At 40.6% G+C, this 15,732-nt stretch overlaps 1 protein-coding gene across 1 annotated transcript in view; it reads right to left on the bottom strand.

The window, feature by feature from the left end:
* PER3 (period circadian regulator 3) overlaps positions 1-15,732 on the bottom strand; it is a 72,436-nt gene that overhangs the window by 11,365 nt on the left and 45,339 nt on the right. Inside the window, exons 16-18 of the mRNA XM_023739377.1 lie at positions 7,041-7,286; positions 5,551-6,272; positions 2,796-2,907 (exon numbers count right to left, since the gene is read on the bottom strand). Of these exons, the coding sequence (XP_023595145.1) occupies positions 2,796-2,907; positions 5,551-6,272; positions 7,041-7,286 (1,080 nt within the window). The remainder of the gene's footprint in view (positions 1-2,795; positions 2,908-5,550; positions 6,273-7,040; positions 7,287-15,732) is intronic.

Genomic DNA, 15,732 nt, shown 5'->3' with positions numbered 1-15,732 from the left:
TACTGAGTTGTCTAATTCTGAAATTTTATTGTTAATCTTCTGGATTTCTGATTGCTGTCTCTCTATGGATTCTTGCAGCCTGTTAAATTTTTCATTATGCTCTCCTCTAATCTTTTTACTTTCCTCTATTCTGTGTTCTGTGTTTTGCTTAATTTCCTTCCTACGTTATTGAAGCATTCTGTATATTAATCTTTTGCATTCTCCCTCCAGTAATTCCAAGAAAGTTTCCTCCTCTGGAAATTTCTAGATTATTTTGAGAGCTTACTGAAGCCATCATGGATTGCCTCTTTATGTGATTTGATATTGACTGTTGTCTCTGAGCCATCAATGAGTTACTATCTTTATTTATTTTATGTTTGCTTACTGTGTCCTAGCTTCTTGTTTTGTTTTGATATGCCCAAATAGTCTGCTTCTATGAGCTAGTTTGATTATTGGCACCTTTGAAGCTCTAACGTCCTGTCGCCAGGTGGTTAGATGTGTTACTAGGTATGTTAGCTCAGGAGTCCGCCCACTCCTTCTGTATGGATTCAGCTCAGGTGCCCAGGTAGATAGCCACCAAGTGTGTGGTGCAGGCTCTCACCTACAGTCCTGGACAGGCATGGTTGATTGGTGTAGGCACAGGCACCTAGCTGCAGCAGGGAGACACACTCTGAGCAAGGCAGGGGGCTGATGGCTGTCCCTGAGTGTCTAGGAGGAAGGCGTGTCCCTGTTTCCTAGAGCTTGTAAATGGGTGGGTTTTGCATCCAGACTATAAGCACCCAATGCTGTTGGCTCTAAGGACTGGGGGGCACCTCTTATTCTTAGGCTCCTATCGCAGGTGGCTAGGTGGTGTGGGTGGAGCTGCCAGTCCTCAGGCCACTGATGTGGGTAGGTGAAGACCCTGCTTAATGGGCAGAGCAGCAGTGTCAAATGTCAAGAACCTGCCACTTCACAGCTGAAACAGTGCAAGTTAGACTTCAGGTATATACCCTGTTGTACTCTGCTAATGAGGGCCTACACTGTTGAAATGGGCTCACACAAGTCTTTGCAGGGTGAAAGGCACTCAAAGTCCGTGGATCCCTTATGCCTGTGCCTAGGCAAAGGAGCTGTGTCTACCCTGGTTTCCTGGCTTAGGGGAGCCGGCAGTTTATTTTTTCCCATTTGTTAATTTGTTCACTCTCTAAGGCAGGGAGAATGGCTCCAGGCATGTGACGGATCCTACTTCTGGCCCAGGGGACTCAGCAGTTGCTGAAGACAGTCAGGGTCCCAGTGCAGAGCAGGGAGCTGGAAGGTAAACGGGAGAGAGATTTCTCTCTAAGGGGGGTGTTTTTGATCTGCGCAGTAGGCTGTATGCAAGTACTTATCTTTTGCCAATCGAGGGCTGCTTCTCACTGGTTCTAGGTGGCCAAGTAGACTCTCTGGTGCTGGGTCTCTCCCGGTGCAGAAAATGCGCCTCCTGAGCACCGCTGCCTGCGTGCCTCACCGCTCCCCCATGAGCTGATCAGGCCTGAAAGGCTCAGGCTCTCGCCGAGTCAGGTCTGGCAACTCCTTGCTGCTTCTGAACCGTCTCTCCCTCCCCTGCCACTCAGTCCAGTTCCTCATCTTTGCCTTAGATGTTCCAGGCTCCTAGACTGTCATATATAATCAATTCACTTGTTTTTTTCAGGTCTTTGTTATAAGATGGTCCACTGGAAGCATCTGACTACTCCACCATCTTGGCCCCACCTCTCAAAATTTAAAACTTTTGCTCTTCAAAAGGCACTATTAATAAAATAAAAAGGCCAACTACTTTTTGCAAAACCAGTATTTGATAAAGGACGTGTATCCAGATAAAGAACTGTATCCAGAACATATAGAGAACTCTTAACTACTCAAAAAGAAAACAATTTTTTTTTAAATGGGCAAGAAATTTGAACTCCACCAAAGAAGATATATGGATGGCAAATAAGCACATGAAAAGATAATCAACATCATTAGTGAATAGGCAAATGCAAATTAAAACCACAATGAGGTATCACTACACTGGCATGGCTAAAATTTAAATGAGGGACGATACCCATATCGGCTGGGATATGCTGCAAACTGGTCCTCTCCTATGTTGCTAATAGGAATGGAAAAATGGTACAGTCACTTTGAAAATCAGTTTGGCAATTTCTTATAAAGTTAAACATACATTTAACATATGACTTAGCTATTTTGTTATTAGTTATTTACCCAAGAGAAATGTAAACATATGTTCACAAAAAGACTCCTACTCAAGTATGCACAGCAGCATTATTGGTAATAGGCTCAAACTGGAAACAACCCTATATCCTCCAAGTGGTGAGTGGATATCCATTAAATCTAATACTCAGCAATAAAAAGGAACAAACTACTAATACACACAGCAATAAGAATGAATCACAATAACAACTAAGCTAACTGAAAGAATTCAGACCCAGAAGACCGCATACTGTATGATTCAATTTGTATGAAATTATAGGAAAAGCAAAAATAAAGTGACAGAAAGCAAATCAGTGTCTTCCAGGGCAGGGGACTGACTACAAGGGTCACAAAGAAACTTTTCAGGGTGACAGAAAAGTTCCATATCATGATTGTGGCGGTGGTTATGCTAATGTATACATGTGTCAGAACTCGTTTTGTACACCTAAAATGGGTGAATTGTATCGTATGTAAATTATACTCTAAGAGAGATTACAAAAAAAGAAAAAAAAATCCTTTACTTCCACACCAGTGCCAAACCAGATAGCCCAAGTCCATTTTATAGTGATCCCCAGGCAACAGAATTTGAAGAATTAGCTATACCAATCCACTACCTGATGTTGCAGAACAGGTTTGAGAGAGAGAATCCTTGTAAAGTAACACAGTGGACAGTTCTCCGGCTGTGGAACAGATGTTCTTATTCCCACTGTTGCCTAGAACATGTTGCTACAAAGTAAGGACATAAAAGAAGACAGTTTAATCTTAACATCTCAAGCATTGTATTACAAAAATAACCTCGAAGATCTAAAAGTTCACATTAAACAGAATAAAATTTACACATACAACTGAGAAGTAAAAAATTTTCAGCCTGTCCCCAGGAATGTTATCAAGCTTCCTTTGTATGTAACAGCAAAGGCACTACTGTTTTTTGAGCACCTACACATGTCATCTCCTGGCACCATATCAGACAATGTTTCACTGCTATTAATAAGGTTTCCACTGGCTAATTTTTTCAGAAGTACACCACCAGGTCCTTCTTCCTAGTTTGTCTTAGTCTGGAAGCCTAAGTGTGGATTACACTTCAACATAAAGAAAACAAACATCCTCACAACTGGACCAATAAGCAACATGATTATGATGAGAAAAGACAGAAGCTGTCAAAATTTCATTTTACTTGGATCCACAATCAACACCCGTGGAAGCAGCAGTCAAGAAATCTACTGACGCACTGCATTGGGCAAATCTGCCGCAAAAGACCTCTTTAAAGTGTTAAAAAGCGAAGATGTCACTTTAAGGACTAAGGTGCACCTGACCCAAGCCATGGTATGGACAATGAATAAGGAAGACTGAAGAAGAATTAATGCCTTTGAATTATGGTGTTGGCAAAGAGTACTGAATATACCATGGACTGCCAGAAGAACCAACAAATTTGTCTTGGAAAAAGAACAGCCAGAATATTCCTTAGAAGCAAGAATGGCAAGACATCATCTTAGGTACTTTGGACGTGTTATCAGGATGGACTAGTCCCTGGAAAAGACATTATGCTTGGTAAAGTAGAGGGTCTGCAAAAAAGAGAAAGTTCCTCAATGAGACAGACTGACACAGTGGCTGCAACGATGGGCTCAAGCGTAACAATGATTGTAAGGATGGTGCAGGACCAGGCAGTGTTTCATTCTGTTGTACACAGGGTCAGTATGATTCAGAGCCAACTCAGCGGCACCTAACAACAACAGCAGCACACATGCCAGGCACCATACAGGTGTGGGCTTTTTTTTTTTTTTTGGGTAACTCATTAACCAAATATATACTGAATATTTTCTACATTCTAAGTGTCGTTCCAAACACCAGTGATACAAGAGTGAACAAAACGAAGTTCTAGCGATCCTGGAGTTTATATTGCAGGGGGGAGAGGTACAATATAAATATTCCTTCGTTTAACCTCATTTAATAAGCCATGAAGCGTTAATCTTCTCATTTTTGAAATACGGAAACAAAGGCAAAGAAAGGTTGAATAACTCGTCTAAGCTGGCCCCCGTAACAAGTGGCAGAGCTGGTATCTGAATCCAACGTCTTCGTCCACAGCCCAGGCTTTCTCACTCCAATCACTGTGTTGCATTAGATTTTTAAAAACTGTACTAACACCAGGCTTTCAAAACAGAGCATGTTTTCTTGATTTGGATCATCAGATTTTGAACATCTGTTAAAGGGGGGTATTATACCTCAAGGGAAAGACTGAAGAAGAGCTCTGTGCAAATATTCCCGCTCCTCTTGGATACTATAACTAAATATAAGAACTTCATATTCCAAAGTTTAACCTGGTAAATAAATCTGAGTATGTCTTTTTAGGTAAAGGGATGAAAAGTTAAAGGAAACTGACCAAAAGTTTTTCATTTTTGGCAATGACACATGTAACTGTGAAACTATAAACAGCCTGCTTTTTTGATAAGTAATGCTGAGAGTGGATCTTGCCTCTTCTGTACACGCCTGTTATTACAATAGATGCTCACCCACCAGGGCAGAACACGGAGCCTCAGTGGGTCTTACAACTATGACTAAAGAAAGTAAAATCTCTAAATTCCTGTCTAATCAACATAGCTTCTTCCCATCTTTCCAGACCATAACCCCAGTTGTAAATAAGTAAATACACATTACAGGTAATAAACATGTTACTACCCGGATATCAAATGTTAAAGGAAAAAAAAAGTCCAGTTCACATAGAAAACTTGAAAGACAATATTTTTGGGAAAATCTCACGAAGTATCTGTTATGGATTGAAGTATGTGTTAGAATTCTAACCCTTACACCTAAGGATGTGATTCCATTTGGGAAGAGGGTTTTCTTTGTTATGCTAATGAGGTCATATCAGTGTAGGGTGTGTCCTAAAGCTAATCACTTCTGAGTTATAAAGAGAGCAGATTAGACAAAAGAGAAGCAAAAATGAGGGAAGATAGGTGCATGTGAAGACTGCCAAGGAACTGAGGAACACTGGGGCCGCAGGAGCTGAAAGAGACAAGGATTTTCCCAGAGTCAAGAGAGAGAGCCCTCCCCTCTAGCAGGTGCCCTGAATTCGGAGTTGTAGCCTCCTGAACTATGAGAAAATAAATTTCTGTTCTTTAAAGCCACTTATGGTTTTTCTGTTACAGCAGCACTAGGAGACTAAGACAGTATCTAAGAAACCAAGACGTAACAGATTCTTTCATTCCTGCTTTTAAAATGCAGTCAGGTAGATGCTTCCCATGTTCATCTAAAACAAAGCTTATGGCCCCAATCAGATAGTCACAGTGTGGATTACCCACTGAGGCACAGCGTTCCACCCAACGGCCGAGCCTCAGCTGTAACCAAAGGACCCATGTTTGCTCTCTCACTTACGCACTGGAAGTCAGCATCTCTTACACACTCAGCTTCTGAACAAACGTCCCTTTTCATCTGATCTGGAGACTCAGAAGATCTGGGCATTTCCTCCTGAAGTAAGTCTAACTGCAGCGGCGAGCTGCTCCGAGAAGAAATAAATGGGTGCTCTTCACCGTGTGTCTCCCATCTTTCCTCCACCCTCCTTTGGTTGGTGACTGAAGATGGCGGTTCTAGGCCTGGAGTCACTGGTGATGTGGAGGGTGGTGTTTCAGGAGAGGCTTCTGCTCCCAGGAACGGATAAGGAGAGAATGATGGTGGTAACAGGGGACAGGCAGGGGGCGCATGTAGAAAAACGGTCAAAAATGTGTCCAAATAAGGAGCAGGTAAGGCTGGGACAGACGTCAGGCTGCCGGGTGGAAGAGGCCTGGGCAGACACGGCAGTGCAGTTCCAGAAGCCGAACATGCTCCCCCTAGAGAGGCCAGGGCTGGGAGGGGACACGCTGGCATGAGGGAAGGGGCCTGGCTGGGCATCACCAATGTGGACGGGAACGAGAGGACAGGGGCATGTGGTGCAGAGGCCCTGGGAGGGCACCAGGGCTGTGTGTCCTGCACTCCGTCTCTGAAGTGAGGGCAGACGTGGTCAGCAGAGCGGTTGCTGTCCGAGGGCACGGGTAGCTTCTTCCGTTTGTGCTTCCCCTTCTTGCACCCAGCTGATCTGGTCTGCTTGGAAGTAGAATCTCCTGAAAGGATAAAGATGCAGGCGTATTATGGAAAACTAAACCCCAAAAGGAAGAAAAGAGGTGACTATAAATACATTAAGTCCCTGGGTACAAAACAGTTAACACACTCAGGTGCTAACTGGTTCAAGTCCACCCAGAGGTGCCCTGGAAGAAAGGCCTAGTGATCCAATTCCAAAAAAATCAGCCATTGAAAATCCTATGGAGCACAATTCTATTCTCACACATATGAGGCTGCCATGAGTCAGAGTCGATGCAATAGCAACTTTGTCTCACATACTTTGGACATGTTATCCACAGGGACCAATCCCTGGAGAAGGACATGATGCTTGGTAAAGTAGAGGGTCAGTGAAAAAGAGGAAGATCCTCAACGAGATGGACTGACACAGTGGCTGCAACAATGGGCTCAAACATAGCAACAACTGGGAGGATGGCGCAGGGCCGAGCAGTGTTTCCTTCTGCTGTACATAGGGTAGCTATGAGTTTGAACCAACTCGACAGCACCTAACAACAACATAAATAGATCACAAAGCAATAAACATTTTGCCAAGAGTAACTATGTCTGCTACAGGGGTGGCATAAAGTAGCTCTACAACAATGACCAAGATCCTGGATAAAAGCTGTTGCTATTAAGTACACTTATTTCAGTATCTCTCAAACAGTTTCTTACAAGTAAAACTCCCATTCTTCACTGCTTATTTCTCAGTACTTATGAGATTTGTAAAAGTGACAGCTATGCAAATAAATGGAACGTTTAAAAGACGTAGCCACCTTGAACGTATGAGTATTTCACTTTGCTTCTGCTTTCTTGCTGCAGATAGGAGCTGCAGGGTGAGGACAGGATCTTTTCACGGAATTTATCAACATAATCCTGCTCTTCCTTTTGCGTGTGGGCTGATAAGACAGCCTTTGTGAGCCCCACGTGTTTAAATTCTTCTGAGGTCAGAAAAGTTGTCTGTGGGTTCAGGGTCCAGGGCTCAAATGCCAGAGTGGCTTCCTCTGCTGCAGTCAATTCTGCTGAGGTGGAAGAAGACGGCTTTAATTTTAATTCCTACCAAATTCTTATATTTATTTATTTTTACTGGCTTAACTGTCTTTCAATTAATTTAACAAACATTATGATGGCAACTGGAATATAAAAAACGTCATCAGGCTAACATCTACATTCATTTTATGTTTCTGCCTTTCTCTATACTTCCTGTTGTAATAATCAGTGCACGTATATTTAATTAAATCTTGATTTGATTATAGACATTTTTCTATTCCCCTAAACTCTTCAAAATTTTTCTTTGCTTCATCTTTGAGTTTAATTTCTAGTAGGTAATTTGTTCACACGGTTAAAAAATCCACAAGTATTAAATACGTTTTAATAAATTCTCTCCATCCCCGTCTATCATCTGCCTAGTTCTCATTTACTCCCCCTACAGAAATCCATTATTTTTATCTTCTCATATACCTTCCAGTTTCTCTATGCATACATAAACAAGCATGAACATAGGTTCTTATCCCCTGCTTTCATCCCAAAGGTATACTATATACACACTAGTCTGCACCTTGTATTTTTCATTTAACAATATCCCTTGGAGAACTTGATCAGTACACAGACAATTGTCTCATACTTTTTTTACACTGTAAATGATTCCATTTTATGTATATACCACAATTTATTAAGGTAAGCAGATGTAGATGGACTTTTACAGTGCCTTTCAGTACTGTAAGCACTGCTACAATAAATGTTTCGTTAATGTTTTTAATGAAAAATATTATCAACTAGATTTATCAGAATATAATTCACTATTTTTTCCCATTTAATTTACTACTTAAATATGTATACGCATTCCGCCAAGTAAAAAAGACTGTATGGTGGACATTGTGGTGGGTCTCCCTGACATCCATTCTATCTATCTCCCCTTGTGTAGTATCCAGGTGGTTTGGGGGGGTTCTGCCCCCACTCCACTTCTAGAAGGGGACCCCACTGCTCTGTATCAGTACAGCAGACAGCGGACTTCTGCTTCTGGCCAAGATGGAATAACAGGGACCAGATATGCCTTCCTGCCTCAAACAACTCAAAAAACAGACAAAACATATGAAACAACAGGTTTCAAGACACTGAACATGAGGTAATGAAGGACTGTGACCCTGAGGGAGGGGAGCCCAGTGGAACCTGGTGAAAGACATTTGTGATTGTGGTCCCTAGACCCAACTCATTCTTAGGTGTAAACTGTGGGGATATGGGCTTTCTGGAGAGCAAAAGACAGAGAGACAATAGACAGCTTAAGGACATCTGGGTTCTGAATCTACTTTCTCTCCCTGGAATAAAGATGTGGCCTTACAGATATTGAGACTGGTTTAAGTACCAAGGGAAACCATTATCAGTAAATACTCTCTTAAAGGAAAACATACAGATTGTAGTACAAATTTTTACAACGGTCATAAAACCAGAGTATAAAAAAAATGGTGGCTTAGGCAAAAAAACAAACAATAACTTTCCATATTGGGGAGGGGAAAAAAAAAAGCCCTACCTTGCCTGGCTATGTCACTGGCAGTTACATGCCCCCATCAGGAACCCAAAGTATCACGAAAAGGTACACTAAAAGGTACGCGTGCATCTGCTCCTGTCCTGAGGGACTTGCTCAGTTCCAGTAAAATTTCTCATCCTTGCCTAATTAAACTGGAAATGTAATCGAATCTTACCATAGCTGTGTGTGTCTGATCATTTCCCGCCAATCCACACCCTGTCTGTCAGTACTGCACTGTCCACTTCATAAGGGTTGTTGTCAGCATTAAATGAGTTAATACCTATGAAGAGCTAAGAACAGGGCATGGCACATAGCAACAGCTCCATACATGTTAGCTAATATACCACTGAAGACTGTTGTTGCTGTGTGCTGTAGAGTTAATTCCGACTCATAGTGACCTCATGTGACAGACTAGAACTGTCCCATAGGGTTTCCTAGACTGTAATCTTTATGGGAGCAGATCACTAGGTCTTTCCCCCCGTGGAGCTGCTGGTGGGTTAGAACTGCTGTAGCAGCCAAGGACTTAACCATTGCGTAACCAGGGCTTCTTCGCTGAAAACAAGCAAAGATAAAGATAACCCAAAAATCTGAGTTAACACACTTGTCACTATTCATCTAGCAAAACATTATGAGTAATGAAAAAAGTCAAAATGATAGGGGGCAGTAAAAAGGAATAAAGAGAAAACATTAGATTAGAATACCTTATCAAGTAATTATGTTGTTAAAGCAAGAGTTTTAAACATACTCCACTAGTTGTTATCAGACCAATACAAAAATCTGAAAGTGTATATGGTGCAGAGGTTAGAGCTCGACTGCTAACCAAAGGTCAGTAGTTCAAATCCTTGGAAACCCTATGGGGCCATTCCACTCTGTCCTCCTATAGGGTCACTATGAGTAGAATCGACTTGACAGCAATGGATTTGGTTTTTTTTGTTTATGATTTATCAAGTCACAACCACAGTCACGGTCTGAAATCGACACCTTTTTTAAAGGCCACCAACAAAGTGATCTAGTGCAGTCCCATCAATAACTGCATTAATACTCCCATCCTACTTAAACTTTTCAAAAAAACAGAAGAGGGAACATTACCTTACTCATTCTATGAGACAAGCATTAACCTGATACCAAAGCCAGACAAAGACACCACAAGAAAACTACAGACCAATATCCTGATGAATACAGACACAAAAATACTAAAAAAAAAATACCAGCAAACCAAATCCAAAAGCATATTAAAAGAAGTATACACCATGATCAAGTGGGATTTATCCCAAGAATGCAAGGGTGGTTCAACAATGTAATATACCACATTAACAAAGAAAAGAACCACTTAATCATCTCAATTGATGTTGAAAAGGCATTTGATAAAATTCAGCACCCTTTCATGATAAAAACACTCAACAGGATAGGAACAGAAGGGAAATGCCTCAATATAATAAAGGACATTTATGAAAAACCCACAGCTAACAACACACTCAATGGAGAAAGACTGAGAGAGACTGAGAGTGTTCTCGGCAAGATCAGGAACAAGACAGGGACGCCTACTCTCATCACTGCTATTCAACATTGTTCTGGAAGTCCAAGCCACAGCAATTAGCCTAGAGGAAAAAAGAAATAAATAAAAGGTACCTAAACTGGGAAAAAAGAAGTAAAACTATCCCTTTTCTCAGATGACATCATCCTATACACAGAAAACACCAAAGAATCCAGAAAGCTGTTAGAATAAATGAATTCAGCAGGGTGGCAGGGTACAAAGTTAACACACAGCCGCAATGAGCAAGCAGAAAAGAAAATTAAGGAAGCATTGCTATTTACGATAGCATCTGAAAGAATAAAGTACCTAGGAATAAATTTAACCAGGAAGGTGAAAGACTTATACACAGAAAACTAAAACATTACCATAAGAAATTTAAAAAGAACTAAATAAATGGAAAGCCATTCTATATTCATGGATTGAACAGCTTAATATAGTTAAGATGTCAATACTACCCAAAGAAATCTATAAATTCAATGCAATCCTCATCAAAATTCCAACAGCCTTCTTTGCAGAAATGGAAAAGGTAGTCCTCAATTTTATATGGAAGGGCAAGGGACCCCAAATAGCTAAAGCAATGTTGAAGAAGGGTAAAGTAAGAAGACTCACACGTCTTGATTTCAAAACATACTACAAAGCTACAGTAATTAAAACAGCCGGGTATTAGTAAAATAATAGACATATAGGCCAATGGAATAGAATTGAAAGTCCCAAAGTAAATCCATACATCTATGTTAACTAATTTTCAAGAAAAGTGTCACATATACTCAATGGGAAAGGAAGAGTCTCTTCAAGAAATGGTGCTGGGAACATTGGATTTCCACATGCAGAAAAATGATTCAGGATCCATGCCTCATACCATACATAAAAAACAGTTCAAAATGGATCAAGGACCTATGTGAAAACTAAAAGCATAAAATTCTTAGAAGAAAATGTAGGGGCGAGGCTGTGGTATCTAGTTTTTAATGATGGATTATCAAATATGACAACAAAAACGTGAGCAGGAAAAGATAAAATAGATAAATAAGTCCTCACGAGATTAAATACTTTTGTTCTGCAAAGAACTTTATCAACAAAAATGAAAAGACAACCTAGAGATTGAGAGAAAATTTTCAGGTACCATATACTGAATAAGAGACTAATATCCAGAATATAAATAAAATTTCTATACTTTAACAACAAAACAATAACTCAATAAGCAGAGGACTTGAACAGATATTTCACTAAAGAGGATACTCAAATGGCCAACAAGCACCTGAAAAGATGCTCAACATCATAAGCCATTGTTGTTGTTAGTTGCCATTCATTCAGTTGATTCAATGGCAACGTCAGGTGTTACAGAGTGGAACTGCGCCACACGGTTTTCTTGGCTGTATTTAATAGCAGCATATTGCCAGACCTTTTCCTCTGCGATACTGCTGGGTGGGATCGAACCACCAACCTTTAGGTTAGCCCTGGTGGTACAATGGTTAAGTGCCTGGCTACTAACCAAAAGGTCAGCGGTTCAAACCCACCAGCTGCTCTGAGGGAGAAAAAACCTGGCAATCTGCTCCCATATGATTACAGCCTAGGAAACCCTATGGGGCAGTTCTGCTGTTCTACTCTGTTACACAGGGTCGCTATGAGTTGGAATCAACTCGATGGCACCCAACAACAACAGGAAACTTCAATAGCCATTAAACCCAAAATCCCATTGCTGTCAAGTCAATGCCGACTTACAGCGACCCAACAGGGCAGAGTAGAATGCCCCATATGAGGAGTGGTTATGAGGAGAGGTTCGTGGATTCAAACTGCTGACCTTTAGAGTTAGCTGCTGAGCTCTTAACCACTGCTCGACCAGGGCTCCTCATTAGCCATAAGAGAGAGGCAAATCAAAACCACAATGAGATACCGCCTCATCGCCATTTGAATGACAATGATCAAGAAAGGTGAGGTTGTGGAAGAACTGGAACCCTCATCCATTGCTGGTGGGAATGTAAAATGGTACGGCCGTTGTGGAAAATAGTTTGGCAGTTGCTCAAAAAGTTGAAGATAGAACTACCACGTGATCCAGCAATCCCAATCCTAGATATATACTCAGAAGTAGTGAAGGCAAGAACACAAAAATCTGTACACCAGTATTCCTTGCAGCACTGTTCACAAAAGCCAAAAGGTAGAAAAAGCTGAAATTTCCATCAACATATGAATGTGGTACATACATACAACGGAATACTACTCAGCCATAAAGAGAAATGAAGTCCTGATGCGTGCCACAACATGGATGAACCTTGAAAACATCATATTGGGTGAAATCAGTCAGTCACAAAAGGACAAATACAATATGATCTCACTTATATAATGTTGTGGTATTACAGGAAGAAGTCCAAAATACACTGAAGGCATTGGCAAAAAACAAGGTTCCAGTAATTGACAGAATACCAGTTGAGATGTTTTAACAAATGGATGCAATGCTGGAAGAGCTCACTTGTCTATGCAAAAAAACTTGGAAGACAGCTACCTGGTCAAACGACTGGAAAAGATCTGTATTTGTGCCCATTCCAAAGAAAGGTGATCCAACAGAATGCATAAATTATCAAACAATATTATTAATATTACAAACAAGTAAAATTTTGAAGACAGTTCAAAAACAGTTGCAGCAGTACATCGACAGGGAACTTCCAGAAATTCAAGCCAGATTCAAAAGAGGACTGGAAAAACCGAAACAACGGATACCACTGCTGATGTGAGATTGATCTTGGCTGAATGCAGAGAATACTAGAAAGATGTTTACCTGTTTTTTATTGACTATGCAAAGGCATTCAACTGTGTGGATCATAATAAATTATGGAGAACATTGGAAAAAATGGGAATCCCAGAACACTTAATTGTGTTCATGAGAAACCTTCATATAGACCAAGAGGCAGTCACTGGAACTGAACAAAGGGATAATGCATGGTTTAAAATCAGGAAAGGTGTGCATCACAGTTGTATCCTTCCACCATACTCAATCTGTATGCTGAGCAAATAATCTGAGAAGCTAGACAATATAAAGAACGTGACATCTGGACTCATTAATAACCTGTGATACGCAGATGACACAACTATGCTTGCTGAACGCGAACAGGACTTGAAGCACTTACTGATGAAGATCAAAGACTACAGCCTTCAGTATGGATGACACCTCAACATAAAGAAAACAAAAAGCCTCACAACTGGACCAATAAGCAACATGATGATAGATGGAGAAAAGATCGAAGTTGTCAAGGATTTTGTTTTACTTGGATCCACAATCAGTGTCCATGGAAGCAGCAGTCGAGAAATCAGCTGACATATTGCACTAGGCAAATCTGCTGCAGAAGACCTCTTTAAAGTATTAAAAAGCAAAGATGTCACTTTGAGGACTAAGGAGCACCTGCCCCAAGCCATGGTATTTTCAACTGCCTCATATGCATGCAGAAGCTGAACAATGAATAAGGAAGACCAAAGAATTGATGTGGGCAAGGAATACTGAATATACCATGGACTGTCAGAACAAATCTGTCTTGGAAGAAGTATAGCCAGAATGCTCCTTAGAAGCAAGAATTGCAAGACTTGTTATCAGGATGGACCAGTCTCTGGAGAAGGACCTCATGCTTAGTAAAGTTGAGGGTCAGCAAAAAAGAGGAAGACCCTCAGTTACATGGACTGACACAGTGACTCCAACAATGGAATCAAACATAACAATTGTGAGGATGGCCCAGGATGCCGTAGAGTTTCGTTCCGTTGTACATAGGGTCACTGTGAGTCGGAATTAACTAGACGGCACCTAACAACTCACTTATATGAAATAAGCAAATACTTAGAAGCCAAAAGATTACTAGTGATTACCAGGAATGGGAAGGAGGGGGAAAGGGAGACTTTTTGCTTAAGGGGCATTGAGCTTAGGTTAACGGCAATTGAATGATTTGAAAAAGGCTGGTGATAATGGTTGTACAGATGGAAGAATGTAATCAATGTCACTGAATTGTGTTATTTTTAGGTGTTGTCAAGTTGATCTTGACTCATAGCAACCCCATGTGACAGAGCAGTTTTCTAGAATGTAATCTTTATGGGAGCAGATTGCCAGGTTTTTCTTCCATGACACTGCTGGGTGGGCTCCACTGGCCAGCCTTTCAGTTAGCAGGTGAGTGCTAAGCCATTGTGCCACCAGGGCTCTTCTGCTGAATTATAAACGTAGAAATTTTTAGAGATGGCATATTTTTTCATGTATATTTTCTTATACAGGTTATTTGCTTCCTCAACTATTTTTCTTTTCTCAGTTTGGAAATAGTTCATCAATTTTGTTGATCTCTTCAAAGAACTAGCTTTTGCTTTTGTTAACTTTCAATTCTTTTTCTAATCTCTATTTCATTTAATTCTGCTCAAATTCTTATTTTTTTCCTTTCTTCTGGTGCCTGAGGGCTTCTTTCGCTGCTCTCTTTCTACTTGTTCCAGTTGTATGGTTAATGTTTTGATTATCGCCCTTTCTTCTTTTTGGATGTGTGCATTTATTGCTATAAACTCACCTCTGAGCACTGCTTTTACTGTGTCCCAAAGGTTCTGGCAGGATGTGTTTTCATTCCTGTTTGATTCTATGAATTTCTTTACTCCTTCCTTAATTTCTTCTATAACCCAGTAGTTTTTGAGCAAGGTGTTGTTCAGTTTCCACGTGTTTGATTTTTTTCCTTGTTTTTTCTGTTGCTGACTTCTACTTTTATGGCTTTATGGTCAGAAACGATGCTTTGTAGTATTTCGATGCTTTGGATTTTGTTAAGGCTTACTTTATGGCCTAATATGTGGTCTCTTCTGGAGAATGTTCCATGTGCATTGGAAAAGAAAGTATAGTTGGCTGCTGTTGGGTGGAGTGTTCAGTATATGTCTATGAGATCAAGTTGGCCTGACTGTACCATATAGATCCTCGGTGTTTTGTTGAGCTGCTTTCCGGATGTTCTTTCACCGAAAGTGTTGAAGTGTCCTACTACTGTTGTGGAGCTGTCTATCTCTCTTTTCAGTGCTGTTAGAGTTTGTTTTATGCATTTTGGAGCCCTGACGTTGGGTGCGTAAATATTTATTATAGTTATGTCCTCCTGGTGTATTGACCCTTCAATCATTATATAATGTCCTTCCGTATCCTTTGTGGTGAATTTTACTTTAAGGTCTATTTTGTCAGATTAATATTGCAACTTCAGCTCTTTTTTGAGTGCTGTTTGCTTGATATATTTTTTCCATTCTTTGAGTTTTAGTTTGTTTGTGTCTTTAGGTCTAAGGTATGTCTCTTGTAGGCAGCATATAGACGGATCGTGTTTTTTTAATCGATTCTGCCACTCTCTGTCTCTTTATTGGTGCGTTTAGTCCATTTACATTCAGCGTAATTATTGATAGGTATGAGTTTAGTGCTATCATTTTTTTTTTT

The sequence above is a fragment of the Trichechus manatus genome, unplaced genomic scaffold, assembly GCF_000243295.1.
Source record: "Trichechus manatus latirostris isolate Lorelei unplaced genomic scaffold, TriManLat1.0 scaffold00133, whole genome shotgun sequence".
Lineage (NCBI taxonomy): Eukaryota > Metazoa > Chordata > Mammalia > Sirenia > Trichechidae > Trichechus > Trichechus manatus.
The sequence above is the reverse complement of the archived record's forward strand: the minus strand, read 5'-3'. Positions and strand labels throughout refer to the sequence as shown.